The following is a 20,517-nucleotide window of genomic DNA, read 5'->3' on the forward strand; positions in this document are numbered from 1 at the left end:
AGATAGACTGAGCCACAGCGTAGACAGGCCAAACTGTTACAGAGAAACAGCCTCTAAAGAGCGGAACTGCTGGCGAGGTAAGGGTTATCACTCACACAAGATCGTTGTTATGGCCGTCCCTGGATGAAATGCTGCAACTCACATATGCATTCTAACAACACAAAAACAAACCCACGAAAACCTCTAATTGAAAATGCATAGCAATGATGTAGTTAAAACAACTACTTTTTAGTCTGACCAAAGAAGGAATTATTTTTTGACTTGTCACATTTAAAAATATTTTCCACATTAAAGTATAATAATTTTAAAGTATAATAATTTTCACCACAAGTTTAGAATTTTGGACAAGAATATATTTTACTTTCTCATAAAAGTTCTACCAAAAATATATATTTTTCTTAACTTAAAAACACAACTTTGGAAAGGAAAATGAGTTGTTATAATTCATTACATGTTTTACAAACAGCAGTGAAAGGAAGAAATCAAGAGAATGGATTCAATGTTTAAATATAAAAATGTTCATTTCAAAAGCTTGACTTTGTCCTTTAATAACTTAAAGGTGGGGTTCTTGCTGATTTTCTTGTTAAAGATGACCAGAAGCTCCTCTTCAGATTTGTGATGTTCATTTGTCACAGCATAATACTGAGCTAAAACCTTCACAAAGAGAAACAACTGTCAAATGGGTGTATTTGTCCTGAAAATTGACCTAAAAAGTCCTTTAATCCAGAAGTAGGCCAATAGTAAAAAATAATAGCAAGCCAGGTGCTGGTTACACAGGTGTGTTCTGCTTGTGAAAACTTGTGCAACTGTACACACATGAGCACTTTACCTGTGTCAGACACTGATAAAGAATTAAACAAAAAGAAGAAACCATTGCTCTGGAATAATCAAAAGATAGAAAAATATCTAGAACAATAATTTTCACATTTAATATAGGCACTGCGGTGGCTGAGGAAGTGTCATGGGACTTGGCCCCATTCCCTCCCCACAAACCCTGAGGGGCTCCTGGAGCAGCATGAAAGTCACCAAGATACACAACATTTATACTATTTCAGATTAAAACAACAAACTGTACATTTTAAAATAAAGAACTGATTGTCCCGAGATTATATACCTGGGTTCGTACACCATACCTTTTTCCGTAGCTTTTTGATTGCTATTTCGTTATCTGGGGCCTGTTTCAGGACTGCTTTAATAGTTCCCTTCCAGTTGAATTTACCTATAATATAAAGAATAATCTGTAAAACATTTTGTTTAGTTATATCACCAGGAAGATAAAGAAATGATTTCTGCAACATCTCTTTGCTACCTGGAAAATGAACTAACCCTGAATGAACAGGACACCATGGTACCGTGTAGCAGGCACTTGACCCATCCAATCACAGTGGCCTAGCAGTACTGACTACCCTCACAGTACTCGTTCTTACAGTGAGCAGGTTAACTAAGTATCCTAAGTACCATCACTACTACAAGTTCCTGTAAAAAGACAGAGTGGTATCTAATGAACTAAAGATTTACTAAGCATCCACTAAGATCACGGGGCTGTCCAAGAGCAGTAAGCAAGACAAAGATGAGCAAAAGGAGCTTAAGAGAGGGGACAGCTACAAATAATTATTATACAGTGGGCTAAAAGACTCATCTGTGGGACTTCTGCTCCTGGGAAGAAGAAGATTTGTATGCTGAAAATCCATAATGCTGATCAAAGAAATCAAAGATTTAAATAAATAGAAAGATATACCATGTTCATGGATTGGAAGACTCAATAGGGTAAATATACCAATTCTCCCCAAATTGATATACAGGTATAATCCAATTCCTACATCATCACAGCAAGATTTTTTTGTAGATATAGACAAGATTATTCTAAAACAATTTTGAAAAGAATAAAGTGGGAGAAATAAGCCTACACAATTTCAAGACTTCAAGTTTACTGTAGATAGCTGCAGTAATCAAGAATGTGTGGTATTGGTAGAAGGACAGATGCACAATCAATGAAATAGAATAAAGAACCCAGAATAGACCTATACAAATACCCCAAGTGATTTTTGACAAAAGTGCAAAACCAATTCAATGAGGGAAAAAATAGCCTCTTCAACAAATAGTGCTGGAGCAACTAGACATTGATGGGCAAAAAAATGACCCTTGAACTAAGTCTCATATTTTATATAAAAACTAACTCCATATGGGGGCTTGCCTGGTGGCATAGTGGTTAAGTTCATGTGCTCTGCATCAACGGCCCAGGGATCACTGGTTCAGAACCTGGGCACGGACCTACACACCACTTATCAAGCCATGCTATGGCAGGCATCCCACATATAAAATAGAGGAAGATGGGCACAGACGTTAGCTCAGGGCTAGTCTTCCTCAGCAAAAAGAGGAGGATTGGCAGCAGATGTTAGCTCAGGGCTAATATTCCTAAAAAAAAACCTCAAAATGGATCATGGACTTAAGTGTAAAATGTAAAACTATAAAACATTTAGAAAAAAAAATAAGAAAAAAATCATTGAGATCTAGGGTTAGGCAAAGAGTTCTGAAATTTGACACCCAAAGTATGATCTATTAGAGGAAAAATAGATAAATTAGATTTCTTCATAATTAAAAACTTTTACTCTACAAAAGATTCTGTTAAGAGGATGAAAAGACAAGCTACAGACTGGGAAAAAAAAAAAAAAAACCTGCAAACCACACATCCCACAAAGGACTAATATTTAGAATATATAAAGAACTCTCAAATCTCAACAGGTAAAACAAACAAACAAACAATCCAATTAGAAAATGGGCAAAAGACAAGAACAGACATTTCAAGGAAGAGATACACAGATGGCAAATAAGTACATGAAAAGATATTCAACATCATTAGGGATATACAAACTTAAACCACTATAAGCTTTACTACATACCTATCGGAATGCTAAAAAAACAGTACCACCACCAAATGTTGGCCAGGATGTGGGGAAACTGGATCACACACACATTGCTGGTGGGAATATAAAATGGTACAACCACTCTTGAAAAAGTTGGCAGTTTCTTAAAAAACTAAACATGCAACTGCCATACTACACAGCTACTGTACTCCTGAACATACATTCCAGAAAAAATGATGTATGTTCACACAAAAACTTGTACATGAATGTTTACAGCAGCTTTATTCATAATAACCAGAACCTGGAAATAGTCCAGGTATCCTTCAGTAGACGAATAGTTAAACAAACTGTGGTACATCCATGCCATGGACTACTACTAAGCAACGAAAAGGAATAGATTATTGATATGTGCAGCAACCTGGATGAATCTCCAGAGAATGCTGAGTGAAAAGAGCAAATCTCAGGTTACATACTAAATGCAACAGTCTGAAATTACAAAATTATAGAAATGGAGAACAGATTAGTGATTGCTGGGGCAAAGAAGGGGGTGGGAGTGAGGGGGAAGTGGGCGTGGCTATAAAAGGGCAACAGGAGGATCCTTGCGCAATGGAAACCTTTGTCTCCTAACTCTGTCAGTGCCAGCACCCTGGGGAGAGACAGTACTATAGCTGTGTAAGGTGTTACCCTTGGAGACATGGGTACATGGGGAAAGGATACATGGATACATAAGGATACACAAGTCTGCATCACTTCACATAACTGCATGTCAATCTACAATTATCTCAAAACGAAAAATTTATTTTCAGAAAAGCCTCATTTATACAAAGTTGGGGAAGGGTTCCAAGCTAAGAGATCTAACCCAAGGTGGGCAGTCACTGACCCTCCGTTAATAAAGCCTCGATTCCCACTTGAGTCCTCGGGTCTGTTCTTGACTGGTAGGAGCCTAGGGAAGGCTTCGGGCCTGAGGAGTAGCAGCAGCTTTGTGGAGGAGGCAGCAGTTAAGAGGAAGCTGGAAGGCCAGGGAATGGATTCTGACAAATACACCTTCTGGCTTAGGGAGGTGGCCATGGAGTTTTAAGCAAGGAGACACCAGGAACAGGCCCAGACGTGGGGAGAGGGAACAGCCGAGTCTGGCTGGACCTCAGGGCACGTCTAGGAGAGTAATGAGAGGCAGCGACAGGGGAAGCAAGGAGAGGGGAAAGGGAGCAGGGGCTCAGAGAGTCATGCTGGGTTTATTTTAAATTCCAAACACAGTATCTATTTCCAATCCAGACAGCTTTACTTTTTATCTTTAAAGCTAGACAGAGACACTGTAAGAGTGGCTCACACAGTTCTCATTCATTTCTTTGGAGTCACATCCTACAGAACTTACTTTGCTTTCAGATTTTTCCACATGCCTCTGGAGGGTACGACCTGCCAGAAAGCCCTGCTTCCCCTCCTCCTTCCCCACCCTAAGGAGGGCAAAGCTTTCCAAATGACGGCAGCAATACCTTTTGCAGAAGCCTCATGGTTTTCTGGTTCTTCACCCTCAGAATGTCCTGGGAACTTTATCTTTTTCTTCTTGGACTCTGCTTCAACTAAGTAATTAGAAAGATTGAAAGAAAAAGATTTTGCATTTATGACAGAAGCTACCATTTAACGAGAGCCATACATGGTCAGGCCCCTTACATCCATCACCTCTCCCACTCCCCAAGCAACCAGCACCGTGGGGTTTCTCCTCCTCCACGTGAGATGAGGAGATGGGGAGCTGAGAGGGAGGTCACTTGCCTGGACTGAGCCCAGGTCGGCCCGATCCCAAAGCTTATGCTCTTTGCCTTACTTGGTTCAAAATGCAAGGTCTAATGGATTTTATGTATCCCAAATTCACAGCTTCAAAATGTTTTTAACAAGCCTGGAAACAAGCTAGCCACGTACTCTCCGAATGCTTCCGCTTTCTCTTTCCTGGACCGGTTTTTGCCTCCTCCTCGTCCACGCCTCCACCCACTGCCCCGTCCTCGGCGCACAAGCCCTTGCTCCTCTTCCTCTGGCTAGGCTTCCCTGCGGAGCCGCTGGCCTTGGGGCTGTCCTCCCCTCCAGCTTCCTGCTCGGCCTCCCGCCCCATTTTGCGCTTTTTGGGCTTCTGACTCTTTGAATTCTCTTGGTGGTTTTCTAATCTTAGTTCTTTCTTTTCTTTTTTTCTTTTCTTCTGCCGTTCTTCCTTCCTTTCTCTTTTATTCTTCTTCACCTTTGCTTGTTCTTCCGTGGTATCATTTGCTTTGGAACATGGAACGTTGGCGGAGATTTCTGCATGTGGATCCGCCACTGGGTTGAGTGGCTGTTGATCTCGCTCCTTACTGACAGGTTCCTTATTATTAAGCAAAACCAAGAAACACATAAATACTCATTCCAGACACAGTTGTTCACACCATTGCATGTATCTACTGAAGAAAATGTTCTAAGAAAAATGTCTTTATTACTTACCATTTTATAACTGTGCTAAATGCTAAACAATAGCTAAAATATAGCAATAAATATACGAACTGGGAATAACTGCCTCGGCCCACACCCCTCTCTGCATTTAACAGACATTTTCATTCCAAGGGAAAACCGAAGCATCCTTCCGTCCCGCAAGCCAGACCTTTAACTGTGGCTCACTATTCACTTTTCTTTGCAAGAAGACGAGCACTTAGATGTGGCAGGACCACTGGATTTATGCATCTGCAGACCTGGGTTCAAGTTCCAGCTCTGTTCACGACCAGCCAGGTGACTCAGGGCAAGTTATTTAGCTGCTCTAAACCAATTTCCTCATCTATAAAACAAAGGTAGTAACACCTACCTTATGCAGTTGATGCATATCAACAAATCAAATAAGATATGTCATGTGTTTAGCACGGGACATGCCCAGTAAACGGGCCCGGTGAGCGGGAAGGGTTTTGTAACTATCGAGGACTAGACAGAGGTATTGTTATTATCATCCTCATTCAGATTAGATGGCTACCTTAGAGGAGGGGTCAGGGACACCTGGACGGAGGGTCAGGAACCATGGGGAACTAAATAACCACAAGCACTGGAACAAGGTCAGCTGTCCGTTTACTGCAATACCCTATCCAAATCAGCACAGATCAGCATGGCTAGTCCCAGTGCCTGCTGTGCTCCCTGACTCTAAATACGCTGGAGTCTCTACGCCAGCCCCTTCTCAGGAGACGACATGAGCAATCTGCTGAACTGCTCTGGGAGCCCTAATGCGTCTGGAGGGGAAGGAGGGGGTCAATGGCAGGAGCTCTCAGGTCGCTTCAGTTGTGGTAGAAACCACTGGACTTAAGCATCTACAGACCTGGGCCCAAGTTCCATCTCTGTTAGTCACCAGCCAGGTGACTCAGACAGTCACCTCCAGTCTTCCACCTTCAGGAGACTCAGTCACAAGGGAGAACTACTGCCCCCGAAGGTGGACCAAATAAAGAAGGGCCGGCTTTTGCTCACGCACAAGACTCTACAGAGGCCACGCCTCACTCAGACCCGGACGCTCGCCCCTGCCCAAAAGAGCAGCATTTAGGAGACGGACATTCAACTAAATGGTTGGCATTTTCTCGGCAGCAGTTGAGAGAAATCCACTAGTCCAGACGCATGCGGGGTCGAAGGCAGAGCAGAGTTCAGAACCGGACTCGGGCGGAGGAAGGGGACAAAGACACTCCCCACCCATCCCGCACTTCTGTTCCTGTCTGACAGTCGGGTATTACTACAACCACCCAGTGCCGAAGACCTCGGCTTCCTTCCGCACACGTCAGCCCCAGTCTCTAGCTGGCGTGCCCCCTCCACGTCCAGACCAACTCCTCGCCACTGGAGAGGGAGGAGAGGGAGGGTGGGAGACCACAGGCACTCAAGAAATGACTAGACAAATTCATGCCCCGTCTTCTTTCTACTTCATGCCAGGCTCTCCTCAAATGAGGTCTCAGCGACGCCTCCACTGACTCTCACCTAACAGAGCGCCTGCTTCACTCTGCCCCTCTCCCCACCTTCTGTTTCTTCCTGGCACCTATCATGACCTGACATTAGAGCACAAACCCACATCCGCATGTGTCTGTCTCCCCGACTAGAGCACAGTCTGTGAAGGCAGGACCTCGGCCTGATTATGCTGCACCCACAACACCAGGTACGATGTATGCGGGGCTAGAGATGGTCCCACGGTAGAGGAGGAGGTGAAGCACCCAACCTCAGGCCGGTGCAGAGCAACGGGAGGACGAACACTGCAGGTGAACGGACGGCACATCCACACACTTGGGCGTGCTGTGAGGCTCAGGGGGCAAAGGCAAGGCAAGCACACATATTTCTCAGACTCAGAGTTACCACGAGCTGTTAGTGATTATCGTTTTTAATTCTTAACATGCTCGCAGCTTCAGAAGGGAAATGGGAAAGACTTTTTTTAAACTATATAGTCGAACTAGGTAATTTCAAATATTTGATTCTTAGTTAAAATAAAGGAAATAACCTTTAAAAAACAGCTGCCACATAAATGCCAATTAAATGACTGTTTATAAGGTTTCAAAGGTCCAATTCATATATTCTGAAAGAGACAAAGGCTAGACTGCCAAGATAAAGTTTCATTTTTATCCCAATTTAATACAAAAACTATTTCCTTGCTATAAAGCAAAACAACTCTTGACAATGTGATTAGAATAAAACACTCACTACCTTTTTTCAAACTACTACTAATATAAGTCTCCAAATGGGATATAAGCTCCAAATAGGAGCAAATACAAGTGAATTAATGGGAAAATTTTAAATTAACAATGTAACCAACAGTGTGCTACCGGATATCAAATGAGACTCTGCACCTGTATATTACACCCGGGGTCTCTGATGAAACCACTTTGACAGGCGGGTGACTGAGCTACTCTAAGGGAATTCTCCCTCCACCAGAAGGAAGGAGATGAACGCTCATCAGGTGCCCACCAAACGCAGGGCAGGAGGGGACGCTTTTATAGCCTCGTCTGCTGTACTAGCACAGCTGTAAGGGCGCTCTGGGACCCCCACCCCCACCCGAGAGGACTCGTAGTCACTCTCGACATCCTCACCCTGTTTATTTTCCTCATGGCACTATCACCACCCAAGATATTTTATATTTTTTGTTCAGAGCCTGGCACAGATCAGGCACTCAGTAAGTACCGAATAAATGAATGAAGATGATCATCCACATTTTTCTAAGAAAAGGAGGCTGAGACTCAGAGAGGTTAAATAATGTGCACAAGATCAAATGTGCGGCAAACAGCACAGCAGGGATTCCAACCAGGTGTGTCAGACACCCAGAGCGCCTGTTCTTTCCAGCGCATCCGCTGCCTGATGTTTAAGCCAGTACTTCCAGTTAGCTGCTCTTGTTATCAAACACGGGGATTAAATGCCTTTCTCTGCACAATAAGGACATCTTCTCTGCAGTGCACTCAGTTTATTCCTCCCATAAATGAAGGCACACAGAGGCGCTCTGAAAAAGAAGGCTGTTTTGACCTCCAAAGACAAGACATTCCCATTTCATTCTGACTAATCATTTTTGCCACACTACAAATTTAAAATTAGATCTGACTTACAGTGCTGGAAGCTTCCGAGAAGATATTCCACACCTGCTCCAGAACAGACTCATTATGAACTTTTAAACTGTTCTTCATCCAATTCTGTAAGGAACAGAAAGAAGAAACCCCCCCTTAGCCCATTCTGACAGGCACATGCTCAGTCACCAAGGAGCTACGCATCCCCTCCAGTCGGGAGTCGGATCAAACACATACCTGAAATTTCGCCTTTTTCCTGGGAACATTGTCAAAAGCACTAATTTGCTCTAAAAGTTCCCTCACTTTGGGGCTGACATTGGGTCTTTTTATTAATTCATTAATTTTCTGCAAAAAAGGAAGAGAAAACAAAAACAATAAATACCTGACGTGAGTTTCACGAAAGCCAAACTAAAGTGTCCTACTAATGGATACAGGGTTCACCTTTCAAGTCCAGATTCTGTATCAGTGTCTCTGCTCACGAATTCGCTCCAGTACTGGAAGTCCTAGCCAGAGCAGGTAAGCAAGAACAGGAAAGAAAAGGGATCCAAATTGGAAAGGAAGGAGTAAAATTATCTCTGTTCCCAGACAACATGGTCTTATAGTAGAACACCCTAAAGACCTCCAGGAGAAAACCTGTTAGAACCAATGAAATTCAGCAGAGTGGCAGGACACGCAATCCATGCTCAAAAAGGAAGTTCTACTTCTATACACCAACAATGAATGGTCCAAAAAGGAAATTAAGAAAACAATTCCTTTACAATAGCATCAAAAAGAACAAAATATTTACGGGCCGACCCAGTGGTGTAGTGGTTAAGTTTACAGGCTCTGCTTCGGCAGCCTGGGGTTCAGATCCCAGGGGCAGACCTACACACCACTCATCAAGCCATGCTGTGGCAGCATCTCACATACAAAAAATACAGGAAGATTACCACAGATGTTAGCTCAGGGACAGTCTTCCTCAAGCAAAAGAAGACGAAGACTGGCAACAGATGTTAGCTTGGGGCCAATCTTCCTCACCAAAAAAAGTAAAATATTTAGAAATAAACTTGACCAAGGAGGTGAAGGACGTGTACACTGAAAACTGTAAATTAATGCTGAAAGAGATTAAAGACACAAATAAATGGAAAGACATTCTGTGTTGGTGGATTGGAAGACTTAGTATCATTAAGATGTCAATACTAACCAAAGTGATCTACAGATTCAAATGTAATCTCAATCAAAATCCAACTGACAATTTTTCTTTTTCCAGAAATAGAAAACTCCATCCTAAAATGCACATGGAATCTCAAAACATCTTGAAAACGAACAAAGTTGGAGGTCTCATGCTTTCTGATTTCAAAGCTTACTACAAAGCTAGAGTAATCGAATCAGTGGGCTACTGTCATAAGGACAGACAGACAGACCAGTGGAATAGAGAGCCCAGAAGTAAACCCATGCATATATGGCCAAAAGATTTTCAGCAACGGTGACAAGACCAGTCATGTGGAAAGAACAGTCTTTTCAACAAATGGTGCTGGATAAGTGAATATCCACGGCAAAGGAGTAAAATTGAACTCTTCCAATGCCATTTACAAAAATAAACTCAAAATGGTGGGGCCAGCCCAGTGGCATAGTGGTTAAGTTCATGCGCTCTGCTTTTGCGGCCCGGGGTTCACCGGTTCGGATCCTGGGCGCAGATGCACACACTACTTATAAAGCCATGCTGTGGCAGGCGTCCCACATATAAAGTAGAGGAAGATGGGCACAGATGTTAGCTCAGGGCCAATCGTTCTCAAAAAAAAAAAAAAACACCTCAAAGACCTAAATGTAAGAGCTAAAACCATAAAATGCTTAGAAGAAAACACCAGGGAAAAGTGACACGACACTGGATTTGGCAATGATTTCTTGATCCAATATGACACCAAAGGCACAAAAAAGAAAAAAGTAAATTGGACTGACTATATCAAAATTTTAAAACTTCTGTACATCAAAGACACTATCAACAGAGTGAAGAGGCAATTCATGGAATGGAAGAAAATATTTGCAAATCATTTATCCGATAAGGTGTTAATTACCCAAATATGTAAAGAACTACAACTCAACAACAAAAAACCAACCACCCAATTAAAAACTGGGCAAAGGACTTGAACAGACATTTCTCCAAGGAAGATATACAAATGGCCAATAAACACATGAAAAGATGCTCAACATTATCAATCAATAGGGAAACAAATATCAAAACCATAATGAGGTACCACTGCATACCTCTTAGGATGCCTATTATCAAAAAAATAGAAAATAAATGCTGGGGAGGCTGTGAAGGAATTGGAAGCCTTGTGACTGCTAGTAGGAATGTAAAGTGGTGCAGCCATCATGGAAAAGAGCATGGAGGTTCCTCAAAAAACTTTAAAAATCTAGCAATTCCACTTATGGGTATGTGCCCAAAAGAACTGAAAGCAGGGACTCGAACAGATATTTGCACACCCATGTTCACAGCAGTATTATTCACAAGAGCCAAAAGATGAAGCAACACAAGTGTCCACCAACATATGAATGGATAAACAAAATGTGGTCCATCCATCCAATGGAATCCCACTCAACCTTAACAAGGGAGGACATTCTGACACGTGCAACAACATGGATGAACTATGAGGACATCACATGCTAAGTGAAAGAAGCCAGTCACAAAAGGACAAATACTGTATGATTTCACTTATAGGAGGTAGCCTGAGCAGTAAATTCAGAGACAGAAAGTAGAATGGTGGGGGCCAGGGGCTGGGGAAAGAGAGAACGGGGAATTGTTGTTTACTGGGGACAGAGTTTCAGTTTGCGATGATGAAGAAGTTCTGGAGATGGATAGTGGTGATGGTTGCACAACGTGAGTGTACTTAATTGTATACTTACAAATGGTTAAAATGGTAAATTTTATGTCATGTATAATTTACCACAAATTAAAAACACTGGAAAAAATGTATAAACAAACCAAAAGTGATCCAAAGAATCAGACAAAAATGGATATTATAGGTACTAGGAAATTAATTGAGGACCAAGACAAGAGTATTAAGATCTGATAAATAAATCTGAAATAGCAAGAACAGAACAGAGATTAAAATTAAATAAGTGACCTAAGAAAATGCTTATGGCAATCACAGTGAAGGCAGAGGAAAGGTACTGATTAAAGTTAGGGAGACAAGAGCACACATGGAAGATGGTCACCGATGAGCCAAATACGGACAAATGATGCGGCTAAACAAACACAATGCAGGAAAATGTCCCTGTGTTAGGAAAGAACGGAAGCTATATATAAACAGACTAGAAAAAAATGGATACAGGATACTCAGGCGAGGATAAGGCAAACTTCTCCAGGGAGGAAAACAAATCAAGAAAAAGACGAACACGGCAGAAGTCAGGCTGGCTCAGCAGCGGCTGGAGCAGCGAGCTCAGAGTCAGGAGAGGACAGGGCACGGGCAACAGTGTGGAGGAAACGCTGTGACCCAAGACAGTGGGATATCTCTCCCTAACCCATTGATCCACTCTGTGTGTAAGCCCAGAGACATCTGGAAGGATGCTTGGCGAACATTAACACTGACAGGATTTCAAAATTCAGTCTTTAAAAATAAAGGTTTTAAGGATTTAAGGAAAAGAACAAAACCCCCAAATCCATCTCTGTCAGATGGGTCACAGGAGGCCCCGTTTATCCCCCCAGCACGCCACATTTAGTCTTATCCGTCTGTTAACAACGTCAACCAGGGAGTTAGGGAGGAATCAGAATCAGAGGGTGAGTGGACCATGACAGACCCCGAAGTCAAGTTCCTGATTGCTGAGACTGTGACATAGCTGCTGAAGCCTGACAGTTTAGGGCAGGGTCAGCAAGCCTCTTCTGCAGAGGGCCAGAGAGTGAAGATTTTAAACTTTGCGGACCATCCGTTCAGGGCCTGACCACTCGGCACCACCCTTGCAGCACTAAGGCAGCCACGGACGGTATGTAGACTAATGGGCACGGCTGGGGGCTGATAAAACTGCTTACAAAGGGGGGTGGCCGGATTTGACCCACTGGCTAACCCCTGCTGTAGAGGATTTCATTCAAGATGTGATGACAACAGAGAAGGAACTCACACACCCAGGTACTTCAGCTCAGGGGCCTAGGAGTATCACCTGGTCCTCAGGGAGATTACAGATATAGTGCCCAAAAGTGTGGCTGACGGTCGCCAGCTTAAATATCTTAGTTCAGATACGGGGTTTCACTAGCTCCCCAATCTGCACTGGGCAGCCTTGGTTAGTCCTTCGTGAACAGAAGACTTCCCCACCCAGGAGTCAGCTAACTCAGTAAACTGGTCCATATTAGCAAATTCAGGTTTAAGCTCTATCGTCAAAGGGAGTAACTATTTATTTGGTTTCTAGGAAAATTCAGAATTTCCACAGATGACGTTTGTCTTCTGTCTCCCACCTTCCTTTCTGAATCCTTCCTCCTGCTATCTATTCTGTAAAAGGTGAATAACGTTCTGGAAGTCATACCTCTCGGTGAATTAGGGATTTTGTTGATTTTGCCATTTTTCTTGCACATGTTTTTGTTTTATTTTAGTTAAGTAGAAAATTCCTCGTATCTATGAAAATGTCTTTATTTTGCCCAGTCTCATGACTGACAGACATGAGAGATTAACATGGTTTGAGTTATAAAAGTTGCATTATCACTAGAAGCAGATACACTAGCTTAGCCAACGGAAAGCTAGTGAGAATTCTGAAATAGTTCTGCAAGAAACGTGTAAAACATATGGATTAAAGGCAAAATACATTGCAACTGTATTAACAGAGAAATAAAGAATTCTTTTTCAAGAAAGTTTACTTGCTCAACCTAGGTCTTTCCTAACACGTTTCTGGGTCTGGTCTGCATGGATGAGGCATTTATTCTTAGTTTCTCAGGCTTCCAAAGAAAGTGGAAGATGTCAGATGAAGCTACACGATGAAGCAGAAAGACCTTACCTGAATCCATGCCTGCTGTTTAATATCGCCTTTGTGGGTTTTACCTTCATAACCTTTGCCACCATACTTCTGATCCTCACTTATGCATTTCACATGATTTTTATAGTCGTCACCCCTTAAAGTGATAAAAGGTTCCACCGTTAGACTGATGCTCAAATTGGAGTCTCTGTCTCACTCGAGCATGCTGCTCCTACCTTCTGCAGGCCACACTTGTATTTCACACCTGTCCACTGCACAAATACCCCACCTATTTCACTAACTATGCTTATAACCCCCTGATCATAGCCACATTCGTTCCTACAAACTAATCAATATAAAACCCACCACGAAACTTTCCATCCATTTTTATATACTAACATCTTAAACCAAATTGATACATAATGTTTTTTTGTCATAAGTGAATATATACAGAATAAAAAAGAAAATAATTTTTTGCAATAGGGTGGCTTTATCTTAAATTACAAAATCTGTATGATTTCCTGGTAATATAGTAGACAATCAATAATCCATTGTAGAATAAGTTAAAAGCTGGTATAGGGGCCAGCCCTGTGGTGGAGTGGTTAAGTTCATGTGCTCTGCTCCAGCAGCCTGGGGTTTCGCCGCTTCGGATCCTGAGCGCAGACATGGTACCACTCATCAAGCCATGCTGAGGCGGCATGCCACAGAGCACAGCCAGAGGCACTCACAACTAGAATATACAACTATGTACCAGGGGCGCTTGGGGAGAAGAAGATTAAAAAAAAAAACGCTGGTATAAAATGGTGGTATCAGGTTACTAACAAGTTCTGGATCTCAGAATCTTGGAAAAAAGGAAACTCAAGTCTGTCTCATATAATCTTTTTGAAGCCTTCTGGGGTCCTCAGGGAGATGTTTGGGACAAGGTCTGGGCAAAGTCCTCTATGGAGAAATAGCCCAACTTTCTCCGGTTTTATATATCAAGCTTCTTCCTAGGACTGAGTATAAACAAAGACTTTGGCAGCTCCCCCCCAAATTTGTTTTAAATATCACTTCTGTAGAATGAAATTAAAATAGTTAGCAAATATCATCCAAATGCCACAGAGGACACTGGGGCAGATGCCCCAAAAGCTGCCTTTCCACCTGAAGCCTCTGAAGCTGAAGGGAATCAGCATTAGCCATCTGCAAATGGCCCTGCTGCAGACACAGCGCATCTGGTCCCCTCCTGCTGGGTCCTCACCTGACCAGGGGCCCCCTCAGTGGAAGGACCAGGAAGAGCTGACTCTCCCTGTCACCTCCAAATTTCTGGGGAGGACCTAGGCTCTTCTCCCAGATATCCCCCCCACTGTGAATTAATTCATTTTCTGGTCTATAAATCCATCCCTTCAGTGTGATCAACACACGGCACCCCTGAAACCTGACTTGGCGTGCTCACCTCCCTGGGTCTGGTAATGGTGAAAGGAGAGGACAGCGAGCACCACAGACTGATCAGATCTAACCCCTCTACTCCCTTTCCCTTAGTCGTCTCTTTAAACCGTCCTTAAAAAGCAAATGGTCTTGTAAAGCACTTTTAATTTTTTTCTTAATTTCTTTCCTCAAATTTGCTTCATTTTTTTTTTTTTAAAGCTTTGTGGGGTCGGGGCTTCCAAAACTGATCTGGACCTTTACTATGGATCTACAGGAATTATGTGGAACTTACCAGAAATCTTTACCGCAGTCAATGCAAGAAAGGCATTCGCAGTTTCTGCAAATAGCCACGTGCTTCTCAACTTGTACTTTCTTCACTGATTCACCACATGCATTGCATGTAAAAAATACCATTTTTAGCTAAATGGTTAAATATTCTCTATCCCAGATAGGTTTAAGTCTTGTCCTTAAAAAAATTTAAAAGGAAATAAAATTACCATTGTAATCTGAAACTTCCATTACAAAAAAATGATTCATACAGGTAACTTCTCAACCACAATTTCACATGAAAATAACTACACAACAGAATCAAAGTTGATTAGCAATCTACATAAAACTACCACCATGCAAGTAAAGTGATAACAGTGATCACAAGGGCTAATGTCTGTGGGGCGTGTGCTCACCGCGTGCCAGCACTATTCTACGGCTTTACGTCTGTTCACTCATTTAATCCTCACAGCAACCCTATGCGGGAAGAACTATTATTATTCACAATTAACATGAGGCATTGAGCCACAGAGAGACTAAGTAACTTGCTCAAGGTCACACGGCAGCAGAACCAGGATTGAAACCTGGCAGGCTGGCTCCAGAGATGACAAGTTTTGGGGGCACTGAGTGAAATATCATACCTTTTCTAATAAAGTAAAGTGCACACACGTGTTCTCTTTCTCTCTCTAACGCCTTTAGGTGTGCACTGCAAATTATTTCAGGTCCCCACATACGCTAAGAACATAGCACAAGAGGAACTGAAGGAGGCTTAGTAAGGGGAGAAGAGGCCTAAAAATAATTTTTATAAGCAGAAAAAGCATTCGTACAGGCGTAACAATGTCTCCACAGGTGTTAAAATAGGAAGATGTGCCCTCCGGTCTTAGTGGACAGGGAGTAGGCGTGGCTTCTTGTCAGATCACTCAGAAAGAAATGGACCCATAACCGGGTGTCCCAAACGCCGGGTGCTCAATTGTGGGGGGCGTTCACAGACCAGGCGTCTGAGCACCACCCCAAGATTAAGCACATCTGCACATATACATAACCACCACTTAGAAATTTCAGGGATATGCTATTGTGTTCAGCAAAACACAAATTCACCCAAAGTGTTACAGAAGTCACAGTAACTTTCCATGGTTATATGATTTTTTAATCACTAGATTCTAAAAGTATTGTCATTTCACATCATAAAGAAGTTTCACAGCAAAAACACTGAGAACTGTCTAACCCAGGGCGTTCTTCCTCATCATGAAAATGAAGATAAGGATCAAGTAAACTGAGGCAGTTAGCTTCAGGGTAAGACCTCACGCAAGAATCCTTTAGCACAAATGAGAATCCTCAGGCGTGAAATCACCACTTCCCCTCCACTGGCATGCTCCAGGTCCCTGCTGGAAAGGTCACCACTCAGCAAGGTCAGGGCTGTCCCCACCCATTCTGCCTTGAATGGAAAGGTGCATCCTGGCTGCAACCCCAGGGTTCACACAGGCCCAGCCAGTCTCTCATGGAGGCCTCCTGCCCCGAGGAAGACTGTCGGACATCAGTTTGCCTGATACGCCACATACAAAAACCAGGCCCCTGCCCGGGGGGCCCTCCCCAGCTCACCATCAGGGGAGGGTGGCAAGGGAGGACACGTGGTCAGGCACAGCCTAACATGGAACCCAGAGGAGAGCTAACATGAGTGTTCTGGGACGTGCGGCCACCTCGCACATCTCCTCATCATATCGTAAAGATGGGTGAAACAGTCACATGCCCATGGAGCCGGCGTCACAGGGACTAAGACCCAGCTCTCTGGAAGCTTAGCATTCTGCGCCCGGCAGACGGAAGCTCGGTGAACGACAGACAGGGAGAGCACCACCCTGCCTCTCATGGAGAACAAAGACCGGAGCAAGAGCGAAAGCCACAGCATCAGAGTCTCTGGGGCACTTCTGTGTAGGAACAGGAGTAAACCATTAATTAGTCACCAAGAAACAGACTGTCACCAGACACCCAAGGCAGAAACAGCTGCACTGAGCCAAATTATCTGCTGAAAACTTTAAAAGTACTTTCTTAGTAAGATTCAACAATGAAAAGACACCCCCTCCAACTTAAGCTAGGGCCTAGGGCTTTCCGACCTTCCTTGTTGAGGCCTATTCTGTGTCTTCATCGAGGAGGGGCAGGGAGAGGGAGGAAGATCCAGCTGGGGGCTCAGTCTGTCAGGGAAGGTCAGGAATTAAAGGCCTGAGACGGACAGCTGAAAACCAAATTTATCAGCTGAAAGGAGCCAGTGACGTTGACAAAAAAGACGCTCGGAGTATCCGTGCAAAGCATGCCATCCCTCTGGGGATAGGCCGCACCTCGGAAACACGGATTCCCGAGAGGGTCAGCACGTGCTCACACACCCACGGGAAGATACCTCTCCAACCATTCCATATGGCCTTTGCGGCCAATGTTCCCATTTAGAGATGTGCTCGTTTTTAAAGCCAGGGTAGGGAGCTTGCACAGTTAAGTCAGAACTGTCTCTCAGGCCTTCCTCTGGAGCTTCAGAGGCATCGCTGCATTTCTACACTGATCTGAAGTGGGGACAGCATGACTGCCTGCTTGCTAATGAGCTAAGGCCTGGAAGGCGCTTACCCCTCCCTTATTCAGAGCCCAGAGGACACCCCATCACCAGCCAAGTGTCACCCTGATTATACCTTACACCTGACCCAGCCTCTGAGGGAAACTTCTGTTTTTTGTGAGGAAGATTGGCCCTGAGCTAACATTTGCTGCCTCTTTTTGCTTGAGGAAGATTGGCCCTGAGCTAACATTCGTTGCCTCTTTTTGCTTGAGGAAGATTGTGCCTGAGCTACCATCTGTGCCAATCTTCCTCTATTTTGTATGCAGGTGGCCACCACAGCACAGCTTGACGAGTGGTTTAGGTCTGTACCCGGGATCCGAACCTGTGAACCCGGGCTGATGGAGCAGTGTGTGTGAACTGAATCACTACGCCACAGGGTCGGCCCTGCAAACACCTTTCATTTATGCAGTACACATATGTGTCTGTATGGCGAGCGGGCTGTGAACAGCAAGCTCAGAACCATCCTAACTGCATGGCACACAGGGCAGCTGAGCAACGTCATAAGTGTGAATACTTTGAACTTACAAAAAGACCCCATATAAAAATGCAGTCCCTCTAACTGAAGACAGCAAGCATTGCCTAAAGCAAAAGATTAAACTTAGATTTCACGAGACTAAATAAATATGAAAAAAATTTAAATACTTAAACTTTCAAATGATGTCTTTAGCAAATTCGTAACATTCATACTTCGGAAGTTGGGAAAGCTGAAAATGTGCTGCATTAGGACTTTCAGGACACCCCACCTACGAGGCTCAGATGTCGTACAGCTTGTGACCTTCCATTTTAAATACTAGGACCCTAAGTCTGCATTCTAAGCCCAGCCTGCACTGGGCACAGAGAGCGCCATGTCACAGCAGAGAATGGCAGGTGCTGCACAGTGATGCTGAGTTGAGGGCAGCAGACAGCTTCACTCAGGGACCGGGGACTTGCGAAGGAATCCAGGCACCTCAGGCTCCTGTCATCAAGACTGACCAGGTTCTGCTGACCTGGACCTGGACTCAGGGCCAGAGGATCTGAGCTGGAGCCCACATCTGCCAATTAAAAATTAAATGACCTCGAGGTAACTTAACTTTCCAGAATCTCTTTATCTGTAAAATGGGTCTAATATCTATCTTGGAGCATTGAGTGGAAAATTAAATAAGATACCAATGTGAAAGATTCATCCTTACCCAATAGTAGAAAGAATTTCCTGTGACTTATTAATTGTACATCAATACTATTGCAACCAGTCTCCTCCCAAACCCAAGCTTCTTTAAATATGACCCTCAATCCACCGATGCAGCATCATAAATTCACTCCAGTCTCCTCTGGATCCCCACCCCATGGGTGCCTGCCTACTCCACCATCCTGTGCCCTGATCACATGACTCAAGTTTGATTCTGGGATTATATCTGGAGTTATTTTTTTACCTTCCTCCCTCTACATTTTGGTATTGTTTATTTTTTACAAAAACTACATTAACTATTCTTAAAACATTCTCTCACACACATATACACACACAGACCTAAAACCCCATCACCACCACCACCACCACAGCTCACCTGAGGGTCCAAGCTGGCAACAGCCCCAATGAGCAGTTACCTTGAGCAAGTCACGGTCCCCTCTGAACTGTAAGTTTTCCTACCTGTGAAACAATGGGGCAGGCCAACTAGACCAGCCCTGAGCCCCTTCCGGGGGGTACAATTCCAAGAAACCAAGGGTACGGGAAAAGGGAAGGACAGACAAGTACACAGTGTCCACCATACCGCCTAACCACCTGAATGTGGGGGTGATGACGGTGGCGACGTACATTCACGCGGGACCTCCCCCTCGCTCCCTGCAAAAGCCCTCAGAGGTAGATATACCTCTCTTCACTTAACAGATGAGCAAACTGAAGCTGGGAGAAGTTAAACCACGCCTCCCCCACTCCACCTCACCCCTCACACATCACCAGCATTGTTTTACACGGCATCCCTTTGCTGCTGTAATAACTGTGCAAGTCTACCACCTGTGAGCACCATGCTGCGCGCTGGGGGAACCAGGGTGCAGGGTGAACAGGTCCCAGCGGGCCCTCTCTGCGGCGAAGTCAGCCTTGCAAATACACCCCACCTTGCTCCCCTACCTGTCTCCTCAGAGGTAGCAGGTGCTGCAGAAAATCCTGACATTTACTGAGCACCTACCATGTGCCAAGCCCTGTCGTAGGTGGTTAACACGTTTGTGCTCACTCAATCCAACAGTCCTCTGAGTTAGCTTCTATATTATTCCCTTTGACAGACCAGGAAACTGAGGCACAAAGAGGTTAAGTAACTTGCAGCAGGTCACACATCCAGGTGGTGGCAAACCCGGATTCACACGCAGTTATTCTGGTCCTAAGTCCGTGCTCTCAGCCACTATGCTCTACGGCCTCCTCCCTGGGGACCGAGCTCCCCAAGACTCGGGGAAGGCTAGAGCCTCATGCCCAACATGTAGCAAGCCTGACGCCCAGACCAGCCGTGACAACCACCCTGGCTTGCCGAGGAGAGGGGGCTCCCGACACGAGGACCTCTCCGTTCTACAATCGGGTAGAACCGGCCATCCTGAGTCCAGGACTGCTTTCACTTCCCCGGGGCCCGAATGAGATCCGAATGGATTTCCTCCTGCCCCGCGTGCGAGCCAGAGGGGGGCCAAGTGGGGACGTGCAGGAGGCGGCCACTCCGCCGCCGCCCCTCCTCGCTCCGAGCCCCAGCCTCCCGGGTCGGCCCCTGGGCCACCGCCCTCACCTCTCAGCCACCGCCCGCCAACGGTTTCAACCGGCCGCTAGAGCACGTGGAACCGCCGCCTCCCGCCCAGCGCAGCCGCCGCCTCCCTCCAGCGCTTCCCGGCGCCGAAATCGGGTTGCAGCCGCCCTGCGCCTGCGCGCGGCGGTCGCACAGCTTAACCCCAGGCGGAAGTGACGCCACCGGAAGCCGGGGGGCGGGACGGGCCTGGCGAGGGGGCG

At 44.7% G+C, this 20,517-nt stretch overlaps 1 protein-coding gene across 1 annotated transcript; it reads right to left on the minus strand.

Annotated features, from left to right (window-relative positions):
- Nucleotides 1–346: 346 nt before the first annotated feature.
- LYAR (Ly1 antibody reactive) lies at nt 347–20,432 on the minus strand. Its single transcript, XM_046655587.1, has 9 exons — nt 20,300–20,432; nt 14,994–15,167; nt 13,340–13,454; nt 8,618–8,725; nt 8,423–8,506; nt 4,779–5,208; nt 4,355–4,441; nt 1,134–1,219; nt 347–654 (listed from the first exon to the last, which is right to left on the minus strand). Exons 2-9 carry the CDS (start codon nt 15,113–15,115, stop codon nt 520–522), a joined length of 1,167 nt encoding a protein of 388 aa, XP_046511543.1. The 5' UTR covers nt 15,116–15,167; nt 20,300–20,432; the 3' UTR covers nt 347–519.
- Between the last annotated feature and the right edge of the window lie 85 nt (nt 20,433–20,517).

The sequence above is a fragment of the Equus quagga genome, chromosome 3 (assembly GCF_021613505.1).
Source record: "Equus quagga isolate Etosha38 chromosome 3, UCLA_HA_Equagga_1.0, whole genome shotgun sequence".
NCBI classification, from domain to species: Eukaryota; Metazoa; Chordata; class Mammalia; order Perissodactyla; family Equidae; genus Equus; species Equus quagga.